At 58.7% G+C, this 20,366-nt stretch overlaps 7 protein-coding genes across 7 annotated transcripts; 4 read left to right on the top strand and 3 right to left on the bottom strand.

Moving 5' to 3' along the window:
* Window positions 1-125: 125 nt before the first annotated feature.
* Window positions 126-3,702, top strand: E0L32_008482 (uncharacterized protein; the record flags this gene model as incomplete). The annotated part of the gene is made up of 4 exons (XM_031143342.1): window positions 126-2,760; window positions 2,835-2,886; window positions 3,142-3,481; window positions 3,562-3,702. 4 exons carry the CDS (start codon window positions 126-128, stop codon window positions 3,700-3,702), a joined length of 3,168 nt encoding a protein of 1,055 aa, XP_030992307.1.
* A 758-nt stretch (window positions 3,703-4,460) lies between these two features.
* Window positions 4,461-6,125, top strand: E0L32_008481 (uncharacterized protein; the record flags this gene model as incomplete). Its single annotated transcript, XM_031143341.1, has 4 exons — window positions 4,461-4,528; window positions 4,600-4,715; window positions 4,772-5,493; window positions 5,592-6,125. The coding sequence occupies 4 exons, from the start codon at window positions 4,461-4,463 to the stop codon at window positions 6,123-6,125; spliced, it is 1,440 nt and encodes a 479-aa protein (XP_030992306.1).
* A 289-nt stretch (window positions 6,126-6,414) lies between these two features.
* Window positions 6,415-8,100, bottom strand: E0L32_008480 (uncharacterized protein; the record flags this gene model as incomplete). The annotated part of the gene is made up of 1 exon (XM_031143340.1): window positions 6,415-8,100. The coding sequence occupies one exon, from the start codon at window positions 8,098-8,100 to the stop codon at window positions 6,415-6,417; it is 1,686 nt and encodes a 561-aa protein (XP_030992305.1).
* A 904-nt stretch (window positions 8,101-9,004) lies between these two features.
* E0L32_008479 (uncharacterized protein) lies at window positions 9,005-10,477 on the top strand (the record flags this gene model as incomplete). Its single annotated transcript, XM_031143337.1, has 2 exons — window positions 9,005-9,010; window positions 9,083-10,477. The coding sequence occupies 2 exons, from the start codon at window positions 9,005-9,007 to the stop codon at window positions 10,475-10,477; spliced, it is 1,401 nt and encodes a 466-aa protein (XP_030992304.1).
* A 448-nt stretch (window positions 10,478-10,925) lies between these two features.
* Window positions 10,926-13,070, bottom strand: E0L32_008478 (uncharacterized protein; the record flags this gene model as incomplete). Its single annotated transcript, XM_031143336.1, has 1 exon — window positions 10,926-13,070. The coding sequence occupies one exon, from the start codon at window positions 13,068-13,070 to the stop codon at window positions 10,926-10,928; it is 2,145 nt and encodes a 714-aa protein (XP_030992303.1).
* Window positions 13,071-15,733: 2,663 nt separating this feature from the next.
* Window positions 15,734-17,132, top strand: E0L32_008477 (uncharacterized protein; the record flags this gene model as incomplete). The annotated part of the gene is made up of 2 exons (XM_031143335.1): window positions 15,734-16,069; window positions 16,137-17,132. The coding sequence occupies 2 exons, from the start codon at window positions 15,734-15,736 to the stop codon at window positions 17,130-17,132; spliced, it is 1,332 nt and encodes a 443-aa protein (XP_030992302.1).
* A 1,079-nt stretch (window positions 17,133-18,211) lies between these two features.
* On the bottom strand, window positions 18,212-19,545 carry E0L32_008476 (uncharacterized protein; the record flags this gene model as incomplete). The annotated part of the gene is made up of 2 exons (XM_031143334.1): window positions 18,212-19,198; window positions 19,378-19,545. The coding sequence occupies 2 exons, from the start codon at window positions 19,543-19,545 to the stop codon at window positions 18,212-18,214; spliced, it is 1,155 nt and encodes a 384-aa protein (XP_030992301.1).
* Window positions 19,546-20,366: the final 821 nt, after the last annotated feature.

Below are 20,366 nucleotides of genomic sequence, written 5' to 3'. Positions count from 1 at the left end.
CGGAGCTGACCTCAGGTTGACCTTTTTCAATTGAACTGTGCTGGCCTCGGGGCCAGTGTGGGATCTAGAGCGCCTCCGCCGTTCTCCGTTGCCGAGGAACACTCGACACCTTTCACCTCTCCACCATGCTGTCCACGGCATCTGCTGCTCTGCGAGCGGGTGCTCGCCGCTGCGTGCGAGCCAAGGCTCTCCCCAGATCCCAGTTGCGGACTGTGCCCGCCCGGCATGGTTTCCGTGCTCTGCAGCAGAGCCGGGCCTTTTCGAGCTCCGCTAGCCAGTTCACCGACCTTAGCACGCGAGGACTCATGATCCAGGCCCTGAGCTCAATTGGCTCGAAGCGCGAGGCCCAGCAGTACCTCTCCCACTTCACGTCCGTCTCGTCCCAGAAATTCGCCGTCATCAAGGTTGGCGGAGCCATCCTCACCGACTATCTCGATGAGCTCTGCGCCAGTCTTGCCTTCCTCTACCATGTCGGCCTGTACCCTGTCGTCGTCCATGGCGCCGGCCCTCAACTCAACAAGTTGCTCGAGGATGCAGGAATCGAGCCTCAATTTGAAGAGGGAATCCGCGTGACCGATGCCAAGACTCTTTCCGTCGCTCGCAAGCTGTTCTTGGAGGAGAACCTCAAGCTCACCCAGCGCCTCGAGGACTACGGCATCCACGTCCGTCCCATCACCGCCGGCGTCCTCTATGCCGACTATCTGAACAAGGAGAAGTGGGGACTCGTTGGCAAGGTCAACAAAGTGAATACCGAGGCCATCGAGATGGCCATTAACCACCGCTGCCTGCCTGTCCTGACCTCGCTGGCTTGGACGCCCGAGGGACAGCTCCTCAATGTCAACGCCGATGTCGCTGCTGCCGAGCTCGCCCGTGCACTGGAGCCCCTCAAGGTCGTCTATCTCTCCGAGAAGGGTGGTCTCTTCGACGGCGAGGGTGGCAAGATCTCTGCTATCAATCTGGACGAGGAGTTTGACTGGTACATGTCGCAGTCGTGGTGCAAGTATGGCACCCGCCTCAAGATTAAGGAGATCAAGGACCTCCTGGACACTCTGCCGCGCACCTCCAGTGTGGCTATTATTCACCCTCAGGACCTCCACAAGGAGCTGTTCACCGACTCTGGTGCTGGTACCCTCATCCGACGAGGCACCAAACTGCTCACCACTGACAAGATCTCCTCGTTCAGCGACATTGAACAGCTCAAGGAGGTGCTCATCCGTGATCGTGACGGCCCGGATGCCAGCAAGACGGTCGACACGTACATCGAGTTCCTGAAGGAGAACCCCTTCAAGGCCTACTACGATGACCAGATGAACGCTCTTGCGGTCGTCTTCCCGCCCAACGCAGAGAGGGCACACGCCACTCTGGCCACCCTGACCATCACCAAGTCTGGATGGCTTAGTAACGTTGCCGACAACATCTTCTCTGCCATTAAGAAGGATTTCCCCAAGCTTGTCTGGACCGTCAACGAGAATGACGAGAACCTGACCTGGTTCTTCGACAAGGCCGACGGCAGTGTTGCGCGCAACGGCAATGTTTTGTTCTGGTACGGTGTTGAGGATGGCAATGAGGTCGTCCAGTTCATGAATGACTTCACACAGAACGGCAGGTCCATGCTGGGAGACTCGAACCTCGAGGCCCGACTTCAGCGTGCCGCCCTCAACGCCGCCCAGGCTCAGGCCCCCCGTGCCGCAGCACAACAGGCGCGTGGCTTCTCTACCATGACCAGGACCTCATGGCAGCACAGGTCGGCCACTCAAGCCCCCAAGGGCACCAGGGCATACTCCATCGGCCACAACCCCATCATGACCAACCCTAACCCGCCCCTGGGTAAGAAGAACGCGACCAACAAGCAGCCCGCCCGGGTGGCTCTGATTGGTGCTCGTGGGTACACTGGCCAATCTCTGATTGCCCTCATCAACTCTCACCCCAGCATGGAGTTGAGGCATGTCAGTTCCCGCGAGCTTGCTGGTCAACCCCTCGAAGGCTATGACAAGAGCGACATTATCTACGAGAACCTGAGCCCCGAGGACATCGTCGAGATGGAGAAGCGAGGCGACATTGACTGCTGGGTTATGGCGCTGCCCAATGGAGTCTGCAAGCCCTACGTTGATGCGGTCAATGAGGGCCGGAAGGCCTCTGGGCACAAGAGTGTGATTGTGGATCTGTCAGCCGACTACCGCTTCGACAACACGTGGACCTACGGTCTGCCCGAGCTGGTCCCCCGCTCGAACATCCATGATGCCACTCGGATCTCCAACCCAGGCTGCTACGCCACCGCCGCACAGCTCGGCATTGCCCCTCTGCTCGAGCACCTGGGCGGCCAGCCTACCATCTTTGGTGTCTCTGGCTACTCGGGCGCCGGCACCAAGCCTTCCCCCAAGAACGACGTCGAGAACCTGACCAACAACATCATTCCTTACAGCTTGACGGATCACATTCACGAGAAGGAGATCAGCGCCCAGCTGGGCGTCCAGGTTGCCTTCATGCCCCACGTCGCCGTCTGGTTCCAGGGCATCCACCACACCATCAGCATCCCCCTGAACAAGACCATGAACTCGCGAGACATCCGCCAGATCTACCAGGACCGGTACGCTGGCGAGAAGCTCGTCAAGGTCGTTGGCGAGGCGCCGCTGGTCAAGGCCATCAGCGGCAAGCACGGTGTCGAGATTGGCGGCTTTGCTGTCCACAGCTCGGGCAAGCGCGTTGTGGTGTGCGCCACCATCGATAACCTGCTTAAGGGTGCTGCTACGCAGTGTCTGCGTAAGTTTTCTTTCCCAGTCCTTCACTTCTTTCCCTCGCTTGATGAATACCCTTGCTAATGCTCGTGTGTGCAGAAAACATGAACCTTGCCCTTGGATATGGCGAGTACGATGGTATTCCGGTTATGTAATAGATCTCTCTCTCTTCCTCTTTTTTGTTCCAGAGCTTCTTACGGCAAGGGAGTTTATAAAGGGAATGGGTGGGGGTTTTTACAAAATCGCATTTTCAATGCCATTTCCGCGGGTTCATTTGTTTCCTTATACACCACATTTGTAGATAGCTTCAAGGCGTAGTATTTACCAACACAACATGAGATATCACATTGTTCGCGAATCAAAGCTTGTCTAAAGCCACGGAAGACCTTAATTGGCTCAGCTATAGAGAATCTCCTCGCAAACCTCGAACGGTCGAGGTTGATGAATTGGCGTCTCGGTTGGTTCTGGCCCTTGGAGAGAAAGAGGCTGTCAGGGGTGTCACGTGGGTCTCTTATCGTGATACCGAAAATTCCCCATCATCAACTTTAGATCTGGTGGTGCATCGCGCGACCTCTTCCGATCTGGATAAGACCACGCAAGAAAGGACTGGAGGAGTGCGCAAGCCGAATATCCGTCAAAATGTCGATGTTCCGGGCCAAGAAGCTCGACATTGGCTCATTTGTCAACATCAGGGTCATCCGCGACCACTCGAAGCGGAAGGCCTTTGCCGAGGCCGAGACGCAGAGGTAAGAAAAGAGATGGCCTGGTGCTTCAATGGAACGAACTCTCCTTGGAATCTGCTCGACTGACACATGGGTATCTGCAGGCAAGCGCTGCGCTACATCATCCGCAACACGACGCTGCCCACGAGGACGAGGGCCGAGGCGCAGCTGCAGCTGACGCAGATGCACTGCTACACGCGGCCGACGCAGATCCGGAACCGGTGCATACTGGGTGGGAAGAGTAGGGGTATCCTGAGGGATTTCAAGATGTCGAGGGTAAGTTTCTCGATTGCGTTGTCTACGTCTGTGTTTCTTGGCGATCAGACGAGGTTTGGGGAGAGTGGTCAGGAGAAGTGTGGGAGCGGCGCTGAGGATATGGAGAGGAGCCCTGGTCTGTCACAAAATAGAGAAGGCCTCTTTACTGACGTTTGTTTGTCTGCAGTTCAACTTTAGGATGCAGGCGTTGCAGGGAGGACTGCCTGGTGTGAAGAAGGCCAGTTGGTAGAGGACCCGAGGTGGCTTTGGATGGATATGCTGGATGGAGGCAATTGGCACAAGGGCATGATGGGCTAGAAGCCCATCTATCTGCTTTGCGTCTTCGACAGTGATGCTCAAAAATGAGTATCCAATTTGGGCGAGTGGCTCTGGTTACCTCAAGTTTCTAAGATGCAGTGAAGGAAGGAGTCGCTTGTGGCAGAGGAAAGAACCTGGAGGAAGCGGTTTGCTACTCCGTGTAGCAACAATACTTTTACAATGTATAACAATCATGACGATCAAACCCACAGAGTCTTCACTGTCCATTTGCCAGGTTTGCACAAAGATCCTCGTACGACCCAAGCAAACATCTTTGGTGGCTTGAGCTGGTCCTCATTTCCATTTCACCTCAACCACAACCCAACTTCTTTTACATCTCCTTCAAAGCTCTCCCTCTCTTCGCCCCTCTTCCACGCACCAACTTTAACTTCGACTACACATCTCATACCTGAACTCGTCACTGACAAGGATGTTTCGCCGTCGATTCTCAGGTCTTCCGCCTGATCCGTACTTCCCTCCAGACCTCAAGGAGCTTGGGTGAGTTTGTCCAAATCCAGGGACACATCTATCTCTCGATAGAATCCAGAAGCTGACCGTGATACTCACAGCTACTTCATCAACGAGCAAGATGAGATCCGCAACAGCAAGGACCCGAGGTTTTACTTCAAGTACTTCCTCACCAAGAACGAGCGCTGGAACGATCGCCAACGCTTTGCCATGAACGGTACGTCATATCCTTCAAGCCACACTGTAGGTATCTGGTCTCATACCCTCGAAAAGAAGCCGTCGAGGTCATCGTCCACGACCGCCTCAAGGAACTCGGCCTCGCCAAGATCCGGCTCCCGCTGGGTGCCGGCCCCAAGGACCGCCACGTCCCCATCTTTGTCTCGCCCGACCTGACGACCGCCTCGCGCGTCGTCCTCATCGTCGGCGAGTCGGAGCAGGAGCTCGGCGTCCTCGCCCACCGCGTCATCGGCGGCAAGGGCGGCATCGACGCGGGCTCCCTCGTCTCCGCCGTGCGCCGCCTGCGCTCTTCTCCTCCCTCTTCGTCCCCCGATGATGATGATGATGAGGACGGCGACGATCAGCAGCAGCAGCAACAGCAGCAGCCGCCCGCCGTCGTCCTCGCCAACACGGGCCAGCTCTTCTGGTGGCCCGAGGGCGGTCGCGCGCTCAACCCGCCCACCCGGCACCAGGTCCCGCGCAAGAGCGCCGTGCACTACGGCCTGCGGTACGACCCGGCCGCGCACGCCGTCCCGGGCCACGAGGACCGGCTGGCGCACGTGCGCAGCCTGTTCCGGGACGTGCTGGCCGGCATGAAGCAGGGCGCCGTGCTGGACGTCGTCGGCCTCGGCGACGGCGCCGACGCGGTCACCGAGTTTCTCAACTGCGAGCAGAGCTGGCGGGACTGGGGCGCGCGCCTCGGCTGCCTGGCCGTCGTCGCCGGCTTCTACGACGTCGCGCAGGTCAAGGTCGAGGGCCTGAAGACGTTCCTCAAGGAGGTGAGTTTGCGGGACGGCGGCATCTTAGCCCCCTCCTCCCCCTTTGAGAAACCCTGCAAAGCACTTGGCTGACCGGTGTCTTTCAAAATACAAAACAGCGCGCCCGTGCCTACATCTGCTGCGAGCAGCCCGTCGGCACGCCCATCTCGGCGGCCGCGGGCAACCCCCTGACGGTGCGCTTCACCGACTTTGGCTGCCCCGTCTACGCCAGCGGCGAGCTGTACTACACCGAGACGGCGTTCGTCTCGGCGCGCGACCTGGTGCTCGACTTCCTCGACGAGGCCGCGCGGGACCCGGAGGGCTTCCGCAACCCGGAGATGTGCGTCGAGTACACGGACCCGGGCCGCGAGCAGCAGGACGGGGACTATGATGCGTCGTCGGGCTGGGGCGAGGCCGAGTGGAACAACAAGCCCGAGGTTACTTTTGCCAGGCCCAACGACGAGAATAAGAAGCCAGTGGCTTCTGCTGCCGAGGGCAGTGGTACGACTGAGGACCCTGCTTTTGAGAAGGTTGTGGGTGGCAAGAGTGGTGCTTTTGGTGTTGAACCTGTCGAGGGCGGCGCCGGCATGTTGAAGGAGCAGGATGCACCCCCCCGCGGACCGGAGGGTATCAGAAGCGAGGCCTTCATTTAAGTGACGGCCAGGACTCGAGCCTTGAGAACCGTAGCTTTCTTTCCCCTTCAACTACAGATTTTTATGAACCCTTGAAAGATATGAAGGGCGTGTCGGTTGTTGACTTAATAAAACCGCCCTTGACCGAGTGATTGCAGAGCTCATCCGAGAATAGGACTCAATTTGTGTGATATCCTTCCTTCCTCCCTTTGTGGAGATACATACGCCCAGTATTTTAAGTTCGTGAATCGCTTAGAACTCACGCCTTGTACATATAATACAACTTTTTGGAGCCGACACACAATCCAGACTATGCGTGAAGTATAGAACTCGCGCCTCGAACCGGCGCCTCGGGGTCCTCCAACAGGTCTTGAGCTCTTCGTAACCTGTCCTTGGCGACCTTCTCTTCCGCGGCCCACCTGCCTTCCGCCGCCTCGTTCTTGCCGTCTCTCCAGAGACCGAACCAGCCCGACTTCTGCGCAGAGCCCTTCTTTTCCTGCTCCTCCTTGGCCAGCCTCGCCACCATGGTCTGCCAGTTCTCGAGTCCAGTGGCCAAGCACTCGCGGCATGTAGTCTTGGCGGTGATGTTCTTCGTCGCTGAGCCAAGCTTGTGCAGCTGCTCCTCTGCGATGTCCACGCCCTCTCTCGTCCAGGCGACTCCCTCTTCCCGGGCAGAGTCTCGCGCCGTGTACATGATCTCTCCAATGTGCAAGTGAAGCGCAGCTTCCTGGCAGCGCTCCTTCTCGTCACGGACCGGAAGCTCTGTGCCGTCGCTGGGCGGTGGCGGGTACACCGGTGGCTTCACGAAGGCCTTGACTGCGTGCAGTGTTTTCTGCGCCAAGTTCTCGTTCTCGCCCGCCTCCAACGCCCGGTCAGCGAGGACCTTGGGCGAGGTATCCGGTAGGGACTGGCGCGCCTTGAGCAAAGTGATGAAGAGCGGCAGAGCATCGGACACGTCGCCCTTCCGCGCGGTATAGGTGGCGTAGCCCGTCAGGGCCTCGAGAATGTTGGAGGATGGTGAGGTGGTGAGGCCGCTGCGCGACAGACTCTGCACCCACTTTTCGACGTTGATCTTTGAAGCCTCCTCTTCCGGCAGAGCGATGTACAGTGCGCTCTGGTACAGGCTAGACGCCAGAGGCATCTCCCTGTAAGCCGCCCACGAGGCGAAAGAGAGGACAGTCTCGAGGTGCTGTCTCCGGGTCAGGCCGTCAGTGCACATGAGCTTGTTGTATAGCTGTGCTGGCGAAGGGAACATGGGGTCGCAGTCCTCCTCTCTCGGTGCGCTCTTGGCTCCTGGGGGTATAGGCTTCGGTCTGGGGTTGGACGGTCCGATGACGACCTCGGGGGGGAAGACTATGCCTCGCGTCCTATCCTTGACCCAGCCCTCGACGTGTTCCGCAGCCTGGGCAGCGGCCAGAAGTGTCTCAAAATATCCCCTTCTCCACTGCTCGCTCTTCTTGCTGAGGTCTTTGGCTCCCGGGAATGCCCTGACAGCCTCCTCGCCGACGATGCCACCCACTCCGGACTCGGCGATGTCGGCGCCGTCGATCTTTGGGTTTTCCAGCCTCTCCAGTACATCGAGGAGCATCTGCAAAACCTGCACGTAGTCGGTCCGGCTGACGTCCTTGCGGTTCAGCTCGAAAAAGGCGCCGCGCATGCGCATGCGCGTGATGTAGCTCCACTCGGGGGGCGTGGGGTGCTCGCGCTCCTGCCACTCCTGCTGCACGGCGAAGGCGGCGATGGTGACACAGCTGACCATGGCCCAGATGTAGACGGTGTACTTGAGGCTGAGGAGCACTTCGTAGCGGATCCATTGCTTGCGCTCGGTGGTGAGGTAGCGGAACTGCTGGCGGGTGGACAGCGGGATGCCGAGGAAGGGCAACTGAGGCCGGCCGCGGCTGAAGGAGGGCGAGTTCTGGGTGAATCGGCGAGAGGAGCCGGCCCATCGCCTCACGGGCCGCTGGAGCAGGCGGCGCAGGGTGAGTCGAGGCCGCATCTTTGGGTAACCTGTTGGGAGGTGTCGGTGGATGGGGAGAGAGAGTCCGGGAAAGCGAGGCCGGGAATGCCCTCAATGGGGCATGCTCATCGTTGAGACGATATTTCAACGGGGTGCTGTGCCGGATCTCGAGCGTCGTGTCGTCCGTCCGCGTCCCTGTCGATGATGTCGGGGTACCCAATGCAGGTTCAATGACGGGATCGGATCGTGAAAAAGCTTCGTCACATGACGCCTCCGCCGAATTGAAGTACCTACAGTAGTTACGCGGTACCTACAAATGCACGGATGATAGGCACCGCACCTACCTAAGTTAGCCGTTGGCGCTGTGGGCTCCGCCTGGCTCGTGCCTCTCTTGTCGCTGCCGCCCCACCTTCCCTTTCTGGTGCCGTCGCAGGCATCTGATTGACGGCAATCGCAATTGGTCAAGTGATGGGCATGGAAGGTCCCTGGTCGGGTCAGTATTCGTCCCATCCGCAAACGTCACGAATTCCCGTCTCGAAATGAATGATGGCTCATACCGTAGGACAAGGCGGGTCAGAAGCTCACATGGGCTACAGCATCGTGAGATTTTGACCAGCTGCGGCAATGTGTCCAAATTCTAATACAAGTATAAGGAGATTGATCGCATCATCCCCAGACAGGAGAGATCATCGTGGGATTTGAGGTTGCTCCGCCAACCCCTCCTTTGCTGCCCATCACATCTGACAGCCCTGTTGCTCGCCTACCTATGATTGCAAAACGTGTCTGGGAAAGAAGCCACAGGCCAAAAACAGAAGAGAAGGCTTTAATGGACAAGCTCTCGATCCATCTATAAAGCCGGGACTTGCCCGGTCCCTCAAATACAATAACAAGTGCCGAGCAAGCACTGTAGTTAAGCTCCATAGCGAGCCAGGAACATCCAAGAATGGAGGTGGGTCGAAAAGAGTCCACCGCGCCGTCCGCGACGAAACTTGACCGGCTCCGGGACTAACACGGTGATCAGAACCTACGGCGCTCGCTCCAGGGCTTCCCCCACTGGGCACAGCAGCCCATCCCGAACTTCTCTCTGAGCGCCGGCGGCCTGATCGCCCTCGCCGACCTGAGCACCGTCGCCAAGCGCACGGCCATCGCCGGCGGCTCCTCATGGCTAGACAGCCTGCTCCTGGCGCCGGGCCTGCACTACCAGCAGGCCGCCGACACCATCTCCGGCGGCGGCGGGCCTTCCGGCTCTGGCGCCATCACCGCCATCGAGACGGACAAGGACGGGCGTAGAGTGACGCACGCTGTCAACAACGCCGCCACGATCGAGTACATCCGCTCCATATCCCGGCCCGGCGAGATGGTCACCATCGACGTCGGCATGCTGCCCAGGGCGGCGAGGCGGGGCTTCAGGCGCCAGACCATAGGCCAGCGGGCGACGGTGTGGACCGAGACCAAGGCCCCCGACCTAGGCTGGCTCTCCGAGCTGCTCTACCTCCTGAGCCCCCTCCTGACCATCGTCGCCCTCGTCCTCATGGTCCTCCTGCAGGACTGGTGGGGGCTCGGCCTCCTCTGCGCCCTGATGCTCTCCCGCATCCTCAACATCTGGGTTATCAAGCAGCGCTCCGCGCCTCCCAAGCCCAGACCCGTCCCTCCAAACCCGCCACCGCCTCCCCGCCACCACCACCCGGGACACGACGACCAAGGCGGCCCAGACCGCCGCCCTTACCACAGCCACAGCCACCCGCTCTCCTCTTCCTCCGACCTGACCTCCACCTCCGCCGCCACGACCTCCTCGTCAGCCCTCTCCGCGCCCGGCACGCCCCCGCGCCTGACCTCCCTGCTCGTCGAGCTGCCCGACGGCCGCAGCGTCTCCCTGCGCGGCATGTCGGACGACCTGCAGGCCATCACGGCCGGCGCCTGGCTGCGCTCCAAGACGCACGTCGAGGGCTACCTCGAGGCCGCCGCCAAGCTGCTCGTCTTCCTCGTCGCCGCCTTCAGCGGCAACCAGACCCAGGCCGGCGCCATCGTCATGATGGCCCTGCTGCTCTGCAGCGCCGGCCTGCTCGCCCTCAGCAACGCCCACGCCAAGGGCGTCAGGATGAACGGCCGAGTCGTCTCGCCCTACGCCGAGATGCCGCCACAGCCGCCCAGGCCCAGGATGGGCAGAGGAGGAGGAGGAGGCAAGGGCGTGTTTGTCAGTGGTGGTGGTGGTGGTGGTGGTGGCGGTGGAGGTGCTGGCGCCAAGAGGGTTGATCCGTCGTATCCTGTCGAGGCGCGCGGTGGTGAAGATGCAGGTAGTTGGATTGAGAGTGCCAGTGACGGTATGGATGACTGGGCCGAGAAGGGGCAGGCTGGAGGGCAGGTGGCACCTTCTCACGACCTGCCTGCGGGGCAACATCATATAGACGAATCATGATCACACGAAAGAGTAGCGTTATGTAGTTCTTTTGCCTATGGAGCCTAGAGAAAGTGTTGAATCTCTTCATGATCTGCATTTCCGTATCCCTCTTTTTGCCATACGCCACACGAAATTCATGACAAAGCAAGGGTCTCAAGGCCATCAATTTGCTCTGATTAGACTCCTCCGTCAAGTTGCAAAGAGCCCTTTGCCATCCCCGCAAGTATGTCATATCGACATAAAAAGAAAAGCAAACAGAAAGAGAATGTGGTGAAATGCAACAAAAGGGAAGAGGGTATTATGGAACTATGAATGTTATCAACTTGATGTATCTCCCAGCCTTCTTCGTGAGAAAGAAAGAGGAGAAATGCCAAACGACAAGGCACCTGATCCGATGACCAGGCAAGACAAATCATGAAATGACCCCATTCGAGGCCGGTCTTCAGCCCCAGCTCATATCAGAAACTCAGTTCATATCCTCGCAGCACCGCACAATCTCGCAAAGCGCGTTGAGGAACAGCCCGTCGATGTCGCGGGGTCCGTGGGCGGTGAGCTTGGGCTGCTCGCCATGCCGGCCCACAGGCATCTTGAGCGTCGCCACGAGCCGGGCGATGCAGCCCTGCAGTCCGTCCAGGATCTCCTGCGGTGTATCCATCTTGGAAGGTCCGCGGTTGCCGGGGGTGCGACCGCTCGGCGGCTGGCCACCAGCCGTGGCCGACCGGGGAATGGAGCGCGCAGAGGCCGAGGTCTGCTGCTGCTCGTCTTGCTTGACGTCCTCAGAGGCGGGCAGGTAGTCGCTCGCGCTGCCGCTCGGGATGCCGAGGAACTGCGCCGCCTTGAAAGGAATGTTTCGGCCATCGTCGGACCTCATGCTCGGCGACGGCTGCTGGGTAGCAGCCGTGGCCGGCCTGCTAGGAGCGGGGGTAGCAGCCGTGGCCGGCCTGCTAGGAGCGGGGGTAGCAGCCGTGGCCGGCCTGCTGGGAGCGGGGGTATCATCGTTGGACGGAAGGAGGAAGGAAGGCCTGCTGGTCGAGGCCGCCGAGTAGATGTAGTTGTAGGCGAGCAGGTGGGCGTAAAGCGCATCGCAGAGGTAGTCCGAGCCGTTGGGGAAGATGCACTTGAGCCGGGCGAAGGCGGCGGTGGGCACGTTGCTGGTGAAGGACGCGCGGTTGCTCCGGCGGCTCGGGTCACCTCCGCGGCCGAGGAAGGGCGCCTTAGCCGCTTCGGAGAGGGCCTTGCGGGAAGTGAAGAGCTTCGAGAGCTTGAAGCGCCGCGAGGCGACGGGGGACGAGATGGGCAAGATGGGGAAGGCTTGGGCGCCGCCTGGGCGATCGACGCCGCTGGGGATCTTGATCTTGCGCGAGTAGGATCGAATTGTCTCGATGGAGAAGCTGCTCGTCGTGAGGAGGGTGACTGGGAAACCATGGATGGAAGTCTTCAGGCTGTCAACCACCTTCAGAGGGATAGGCACTCCTCGTCCCAGATCGTCGCTAACGGCCCGGTCGGAGACCATGGGTGACAAGAACGGGCTGTCTGTGCTAGAGTCAAGCCAGGACTGGATGGCGGCATGGGGCTCCGTGTGAGAGGTGCGTGGCGGAGCCAGCGCAAGAGCGCGTTCGTTTTGCTGGCGATCGGCGTCGTCTTGATCGTGAAGTAGCGACAACGTAGCTCGCTCGCTATCTTGCGAGGGCCGGTTCACCTCCACGAGAACTGGCTTCTGCGGCGGGCTCTGCACCCTGACGACCTTGACGTTGGCCATGTGGTCGCCAGAGTTAGCAAAAGAGGGGCGCATTGGCGGGTACGTGTGCGAGATGGGGATGCGTAGCTCTTTCATGTCGTCGGGCAAAGTAGCTTTCTCGAGGTGGTCGGCTTGTGATCCGTCGTCTGAGAAAACCGTCACTTGGTGGCTGAGAGATGACCTCCTCTGCGGGATGGGGATGGACCAAGCCGAATTTTGGGAGAGACGGTTGAGTTCTTTGGCCGACATAGCGGACGAGGTTTGCGGTCGCTGGGTCGAGGTATCCATTTCGATGCTCGTCCGACTGTCAGATAGAATGACAATTTCCGGCTCGAAATCAAGCCAGCTCCCACTGTGGTCGTTGGACGTAGGCGCAACGAAGGGCTTGTGCGAAAGCGAGGAACACCTAGCTGAGGCCACTGATGTTGCTGGGGTGGTGACCGAGTACTGGCGATGGCGAAAAGGTGGGGGCTCCACGTCTCCCGACGATTCACTGGCATTATCAGAGGAAGACTCGCCGTCGTCGAGGGACCTTTGACTGCCGCTGCTGAAGCCCCACGAGTCGTGTTTGTTTGTCGACACAGACCCGAATCGAGGCAAGTCCTCGTCGTTGCTTGCCCCCGAGTAGCGGTAGGCCAAGGCCCCAGAAGACTGAACCCGAGCAATGGGCCGCTGTGACGACGGCCTGCCAGCCGGGCACCCGACGTCGCCGCCTAGAGAATGGCAGCGGCCGAAGGCGTCGTGAGAGAACGTGTCCAGTGACGGCGCCCCAGCGGTCATGTGTTTTGACGTGAAGATGGACTGCGACATCTCCAGATCACGAGCAAGGAGCTCGGGGATGTTGCACTCCATGACTGCCTCTTCAAACTCCATCCTTGCTCAGAAACAAGAAATGCTGTGGAAGCGGTGAACAGATCCAGAAGCAAGCCAACCGTTGCTCCTTGCAGGCTCGACGTCGTTACACACGCTCCCAGGACCATGCAGTCTTGTGTGTTGGAGCGTGAGTCAGGAGATGACGGCTCTCTGCTTTGGTGAAGGTATTGCTGATGAAGGACGGTGCAACTTCCGAGATACAGATCAAGGACCAGGATGGGCGAGATGTTTCAACACCCTTCTTCCGCCATGGTAAACGAGAACAAGATCGGTTAACATTGACAAGGGAATGATTGGGGAAAACACACAGAGCCTGGGATGATCTGCCCAGGGATGGAATGAGGTGGATAGAAGACTGGAATGCGGGGAGACGTCAATGAGAAGGAAGTGCATGTTGTGCCACGGGCACCATGGACTTGGCGACTTTCAGGAAACAACGGGACACCCATGTGCACCACTTGAGACATGTGTGTGTGCGATTGAGCACAAGCTCGATATTGAGCTGTGGAATGGAAAAGCAATGTGAGGGAGGATCCATCGTCCATCCCGTCAGGCCCACCGGCCGAACAAAAGATAGCTGAAAGCTGTTTGTCCGGTTGCTGCAAACAGAGAACTGAGGTGAGAAGTAAGAAGAAGGGAAGCTCCCCGACACTAACCTAGGGCCAGGAGGGCATAGCAGGGTCCATGGGTGAACAAAGCCATTCCACTTCTCCCCAAGATACACCCGTCACTAGTGGAGGCTACGATCGAGCGGATCATGGATCTGTTCCCACAACTCCATTGATGATCCATGTAGGGGAGGGCAGGGCGACGCTAAGAGGAGGGAGGGGGAGCCACTCGGGACGGCCTCAACCGTTGGCTCTTTTCCCGTATCCTCTTTGTTGCTCCTATGAGGCATGAGGGGTGTGTTGTGGTGAGTGGGGATCCTGAAGTCGGTCTGTTCTGCTGTTTGAGATGGATGGATGCTCATTTCACACTCAGCGCGTGGCAAGGCTCGTAAATTGAGATGGAAGCAGCCGCTCCACCAGCCTGGTAACATATGCAGGCTCGCGATGGGAGCGGGTGCAATTTCAGCAAGAGAAATCGCGGACACGAGGATCTCCTGCAAATTGGAGGACCTTGAGAGCACGGGTAGAAGCAGCACGAGGTCGCACATGTTTCTGACCGGGCGTGGGCCTGCGGCAGCGGTCAGCCGAACTTTCTCAACTTCTGGAGGCAACGAGACAATGGATGACCGAATGGCCGAACAAAAAGCAATGAGCATATGCACAATCTAAGGACAAAAAGAGATCTAGGTGCATGAACCAAAGACTGGTCTGCCTAGCGTGATGACGAGCCGGTTCGAACCCTTCAAGACTAGCAGGCGGAGGCCGTTTGAGCTGTAAGGGATCACTAGATGTGCAGATCCTCCCGCTTGTCAAGTGGGCGCTCGTCCATCTGCGCTGGCGAGTCTGGAGATATGAGATAGACACGCACACATGCTCACTCACCTTGCCCTCTGCCTCCGTCCTTTTGGCGCCACACATTTCGTATCTTTGGTGTGCCGTGTCGGCAAGGTTTTGTCCTTGGAACCCAAAACAGCGAGTGAGCGAGCGGGCGGGTGGGGAAGAGGGAAAAGCAGCCGCCTCAGGGAGCTCCCACTCCGGTTGCTCCTTGTGTTGTGCCCCACGAGGCTTCAAAACTGCCTTGACTTTTGTGATAGGTAGGTAGGTACTTTATACTAAAAAGTGGAAGCTGGGCGCAGCCATTGACTGGACAAGACGCTGTGTCGGATGGGGAGTCTGGAGATGTCCTGGGTTCGGGCTCCGGCTGGGCTACCTGGCTGTTTTTTTTTTAATTAGGTAGTTTTTTGGCTGTGGGTTGAGACGAACAGGTAGGCAAGCCATACCTAAAATCAAAAGGAATTATGACCATTGCGCTAGTCCCAACTGGAAGGAAATATTGTGCAGGGGAGGAGATGGCTGAACCCTTACAACGGACAAAGTCTTTCTCAAGTCCACCCTCCTTCGGGACGAGATTCAGCATGCCAGGGTCGGATGACGATGTGGCTTCGTGCGAACCATCAGGCAATTAGTTCTGACCCGTAGAGGCGGTATGGCTTAGAGCTCTTCAGGATCACAAGCTCTCCCTTCGCTCGGACGTGCTAAACTTGGGAGCGTTGTCCCCTTTCTCGGTGATGCAAGGGAGATGTGGTTCTGGTGTCCCTGACAGTTAACGGGGAACGGTACCCATACTCAAATGCCTGGAATAGGACAAATATGGAAGATCCAGCCCAGAACATGCCCTTTCTGGATTTGGCACTCTTTTGCAAACCTGGCAACCTTGAGGTAACTAGGAGGGAAGAAGAACTGTGCTGCATTGTTTGGCTGGATGCTCTGGTCCTCGCGCCGAAAGGAGGCGGGACAAAGCAGCACCACTCAGAACCCTGGAAAGCCCGTCAGCGCATTTTCAGGACTCGAATTAGTGGCGTTGAGGCTGAAGAGCGGCTTCTGTGGTCACTATCGAACGTCAGATCCACCCGTGATTGTGCGCTAACCAATCATAAGTTGAATCTCAATTTTTTTAGGTATTGAGAATGGCAGAAAGAAGACTGTCTTCACATCCGTAGATTGATACATTGCTCATCACCGCCTGCCTAGAATAAGCAGGTCGGAGCCGGAATCATGCTGTCTGAGGAATTCTTCTCCGCGGTCTGCGGCCCTCCTCTCACGAGCAACACAGCCGTGGCCAAGGACGTCGGCATTTATGCTCACACATTACATCCCACTTATTCGGTCAAGAACACTTTCAAGAAGAGCGCCACTCCCGCCAACTGCCTTGCCGTGAGCGAGAACCACGTCTTCGCTGCCCAGCATGAGAAGGCCTACATTCACGTCTACTCGAGGATACGGGGCAATCAAGAAGCTTTCATCCCTCTGCCCGAGAGGATACGATGTTTGACGCTGGCCGGCCATGTATTGGTCATGGGCACCGCAGAGGGCAGGCTCATGCTGTGGGAGGTAAGCATGATTGATTTTGACGAGCAGAAATCTCGACCCGGGCGAACAACTGACAAATTGCTCCTAGACTGGCACCGGGAGGCTGATCTCTACACCACCCTGCCACGTCCAGGCCGTCTCCTGCGTCGTGGCGACGCCCTATCACATCCTCTCGGGCTCTGAGGACGCCAACGTCCACGTCTGGTCGCTCGCACCCCTGCTCCAGCTCGAGTCCCCGGGCGAATACGAGCCGGACCGCAGCCTGACCAACCACAGGGCGGCCATCACCTCCCTCGTCGCCAGCCAGAGCACCGCCCTCGAGAGCAACCTGTGCATTTCCGCCAGCAGGGACAAGTCCTGCATCATCTGGAACTACCAGACCGGCACCGCCCTGCGCACCGTCCTCTTCCCCTCCGTGCCGCTCGCCATCCTGCTGGACCCGACCACGCGCGCCCTGTGCGTCTCAGCCGAGGACAGCTCCCTGTACCTGGTCGAGCTGCTTGGGGAGAGGCCTCTCCTCGGCTCGCACAGCGGCGAGGTGGGCACGGCCGTAGCGCAGCCACCGTCGCCATTTGGTGTGGCAGCTCCAGAGCACGGCCCGGCCACGTGTCTCGCCATGAGCTACGATGGCACCGTCCTTCTTTCGGGACATCCGAAGGGCAGGATCCTTCGGTGGAACCTGGCCGACAACAGCACGCCCGACGAGCTCGCCAACCTCAACGCCGCTGTGACCAACCTGGCCATCATGTCGCCCCTGCCTCCCGCCCAGAAGGGCGTCCAGGTCCAGACTGTGGTCAAGCCCACGCAGGCCGGCAAGGAGTACACGCTAATCGCCCAGCTCGACGCCGATCTCACGCAGGAAACTGCGTTCAGCTCCATGATGAACACGCCAGGCTTCTCCAATGACGTGCTCCAGAGGGCCATCTCTTCCCTGCAGCAGCCGGCCGGCGCCCCATCGACGACCACTGGTGACCAGGAGCTCAAGCGGCAGAACGAAGAGCTGCTGCAGATTATCAGCGAACAGCGTGCTCTGTACAAGGACACGCTCAGCAAGCTCGCGGAAGCCAAGGCTGGACGTGGCTGATTCTGATATAAGGCTGAACTGTCGCTTCGTCTCGCCGTAGCGGGCGCGAGAGCAGCCTGCTGAACTGAGGACACCCTGGTAGACCGACCCGACGGTCACTGTCAGCTTCTGTTCACTGAGACGTATTACATTAGTCCTTAGTATGGTTGCAAGCAATGCCCAAAACTGCACCAATAAGGAGCCAGCCCCCCAGCAGAAGAGGCTGGATCCGGCAACAGTGCCTAGGTTGTCTGCGTATGGAGACTGGACGCGAAGATTAGAGGCTATGAGGACTTGCACAGGGCAGGCAGGTCGCTCACCAAGGAGGGACCAGCAGACCTGGGGCAATGCCTTCTCCCGCCGGACTTGGATATGGGAGCATGGCTGGTGGCGTTGGGCAGATGAGCTCACAGTGATTCCTGCCATGCCTGTCGCGTCTCACCAGTTGGCGGCTGAGAGTGTGAACTACAACATCGGTCGAGTATGACAAAGGCGTCCGAGACGCCAGAGCGCATGGGGTGTTTCAGTCTTCCCGTGAGCTGAAGAAGACGTGGCAATGCATATATGTATACAACCTTTGGTGGAAGATGATACCAGTCTGCGGGCACCCAGGCCAAAAGACTAGAGGCAGATCAAATTGTAGCATTGTGTCCCGTCTTCCATTCTTTCTGATCATAAAACAGGGCCCCCAAATGTGGTCTATCTAGCCATCGTTTCTCTGCTGTCCTGCGCCGTTCTGGCTCTAAATCTAGCGAAGCAACGCATTCTAAAAGCCAGTCTCGTAGTAACAGATCCTCGCAGATGTCTTTCCCGTCTCGGAACACACACAAGGCCAAGAAATAAACAGCAGCACGTACAACGCCGAACCAATCTTTAAAGTTTCGAAGCACAAGGGAAAAAAGCAGAAAGGGGAAAACATCCGTACAATCTCCATCTGAAACACATCCTTGTTGTCGCCGCCGGAAAGGGGAGTCTCACTCATTATCTCTTCTCCCCCACCCCCCCGTCGTGGTCGTCACCTTCTCCCCCCTTTCCTCGAGAGTCATCTCTCTCTCTCTCTCTCTCTCTCTCTCTCTCTCTCTCTTTTCTCGCCCGAGGAACTAGTCCCGGTGGTCCGTCGAGAACTTGCGCTCGTCCTTGGGCACGCCGAGGTACGTGAGGTGCTTGGAGAGCCCGAGCTGGTCCCAGTGGCGGCGCTCGTCGCCGTCGCGCACCCAGACGACGCCCAGCATGCCGAGGGCGTTGGCGCCCGTGCCGTCGAGCCCGCCGCGCCGCCGCGGGATCAGGCACATCCACTCGGCCGTCGCGACGACGTTGTACGCCGCCTTGAGGCCGTGCAGCTCCTGCAGCAGGCGCACCTCCTGGAGCAGGCGGCGGTAGGCGTCGAGCATCTGCTCGGCGCCCGGGCGGGGCGGCAGCCGCAGGGCGTAGTGCCGGAAGGGCACGCCGGGGAGGCAGGAGGATATGCCTATATGGGTGTTTCCGTCAGTGCGCGCGCGTGGGAGGCCCGAGGGGGGAGGGAGAGAGAGGAAAGGGGGAAAGGGCTTACGCTCTGTGGAGTCGGCCCTTGAGGGGAACAGCGGGAAAGGCTTGGGGATCTCAAAGACCTGGGTGTGCTTGTGGCCCTGGGAGGCGCCAGCGTCGTAGCCGCAGTTGTAGAGCATGAGTCTCTGGGTCTTGGCTGCTGGGGGCGGAGGCGGCGGGCCCATAGTCTCGCCGTTGGTGCCGTTGGTGCCGTTGGTGCTGTGATTGCCATTGGTGCCGTTGGCATGATGATGGCGGTGGCTACCGTTGGTGATGACGTTACCACTGGTACCAGCGCTCTCGCTGTACATGACAGCCACGGCGGCGGCAAAGTCGACCATGTCAAGGTCGTCCGTCTGCGGCGCAAAGTGGCGCGTGTGCAGGACGTAGTGCGGCCGGTACATGGCGTACTTGCTCAGCTCGACGACGTAGCTGTCGCCGAGCTCGGCCACGACAAAGGCCGGGTCCGGGTTCAGGAAGGGGCCGCCCTGGCCGCGGCGCTCGGGGGCGTCGCGCGCCAGGATTGGCTTCTTGACGATGGACGGCGAGGCGCGGAACTCGAACTAGAGCCCGGAAGCGGTGCGACGGTGGTGTCAGCGGATTGCTTGCTCACATGCATTGTGGCGGTTCTTGGCTCGGTTTAAAAGGGACAACCGGTGAGGACTCAAGCCCTGCTGAGTTGGAGGCATCTGCAGGCGCGGATGTGCTCCTGGCTAGGGTGCTGATGGAGAGTGCTACTGACCTTGAAGCCGGCATGGTCGATGACCTCACCCTTGGACTGAGCATAGAAGAGCTCGCCCTGCTCAATGAGCTTGTCGAACTGGGCCACAGCCCTGGCCTCGAAGTCGGCCGGCAGGGAAAAGTCGGCCCCGGTCTTGGACAGGTGCGGAGGCGCCTCGTCGTCGTCCATGGCTTCTTTCTTCCGGTGTTGTCCACGGTGAGCGAGGTTCGTGGTGATATCGTGTCCCCAGTTTTACTTGGCCGGGAAATGATGGAGCCAAAAGGTACCATCACCATCCACTTTGCTTTCCTTTTCTTTCTTCTCCCTTTTCCGCCCGGCCCAAATCTGACTTAATTCTGGCACGTTGAGACAATTTTTGTTGTTGCTGTGCTCGTCCCTTCTCTTTCCTCTCCCGGCTGGATTTCTTTGAAGAAGAAGAAACGAGCACCTGTACCCCCCAAACACTCTCTCCCAAGCTTCCCTCACCGCCAGAAAACCACAGCCCTATTTTTTCGGGTAGCGCACCTCTCCATTTTTGTGTCAAAACGCAGTCCATGCAGAGACACGTCACTGAAACGAGCAGAAATAGTCATTTCGGGGAGGCCAAATATTGTTTCGGATAGGGCTCGATCCAAACAACCCATTCACAGATGCATTTGCAGTCCCCCGGGTCAGCCACACCCTGGTCACGCATGTTTCTCCCCCGATGAAGCCTACTCGGTGATCCGATTGACGGGTTGAAGATGGAGCCATTGGATATAAATGAGCATGTTTGGAACCGTGTACTAATATCCTGTATATCCTGTCCAGACGGGCTTCTTTCCGGCCTGACCGGTAAGGAATTGGTCTCGGGTCAAGGTCACCGAAGCGGATATGGACAAACGCGCTCTCTCTCTCTCTCTTTCTCGTTCGTCGAGGATGGACATTGTGCATTCTCTGCGTGAAGAACGCACGCGAGTGGTGATCCCAGATCTGGTATTAATTGTTTCCCATGAGATTCTCTGTCCTGT

Source organism: Thyridium curvatum (assembly GCF_004353045.1).
Source record: "Thyridium curvatum strain D216 chromosome Unknown NODE_56_length_292564_cov_84.152122, whole genome shotgun sequence".
NCBI classification, from domain to species: Eukaryota; Fungi; Ascomycota; class Sordariomycetes; order Thyridiales; family Thyridiaceae; genus Thyridium; species Thyridium curvatum.
Note: the sequence above shows the minus strand (reverse complement) of the source record. Positions and strands in the feature narration are given on the sequence as shown.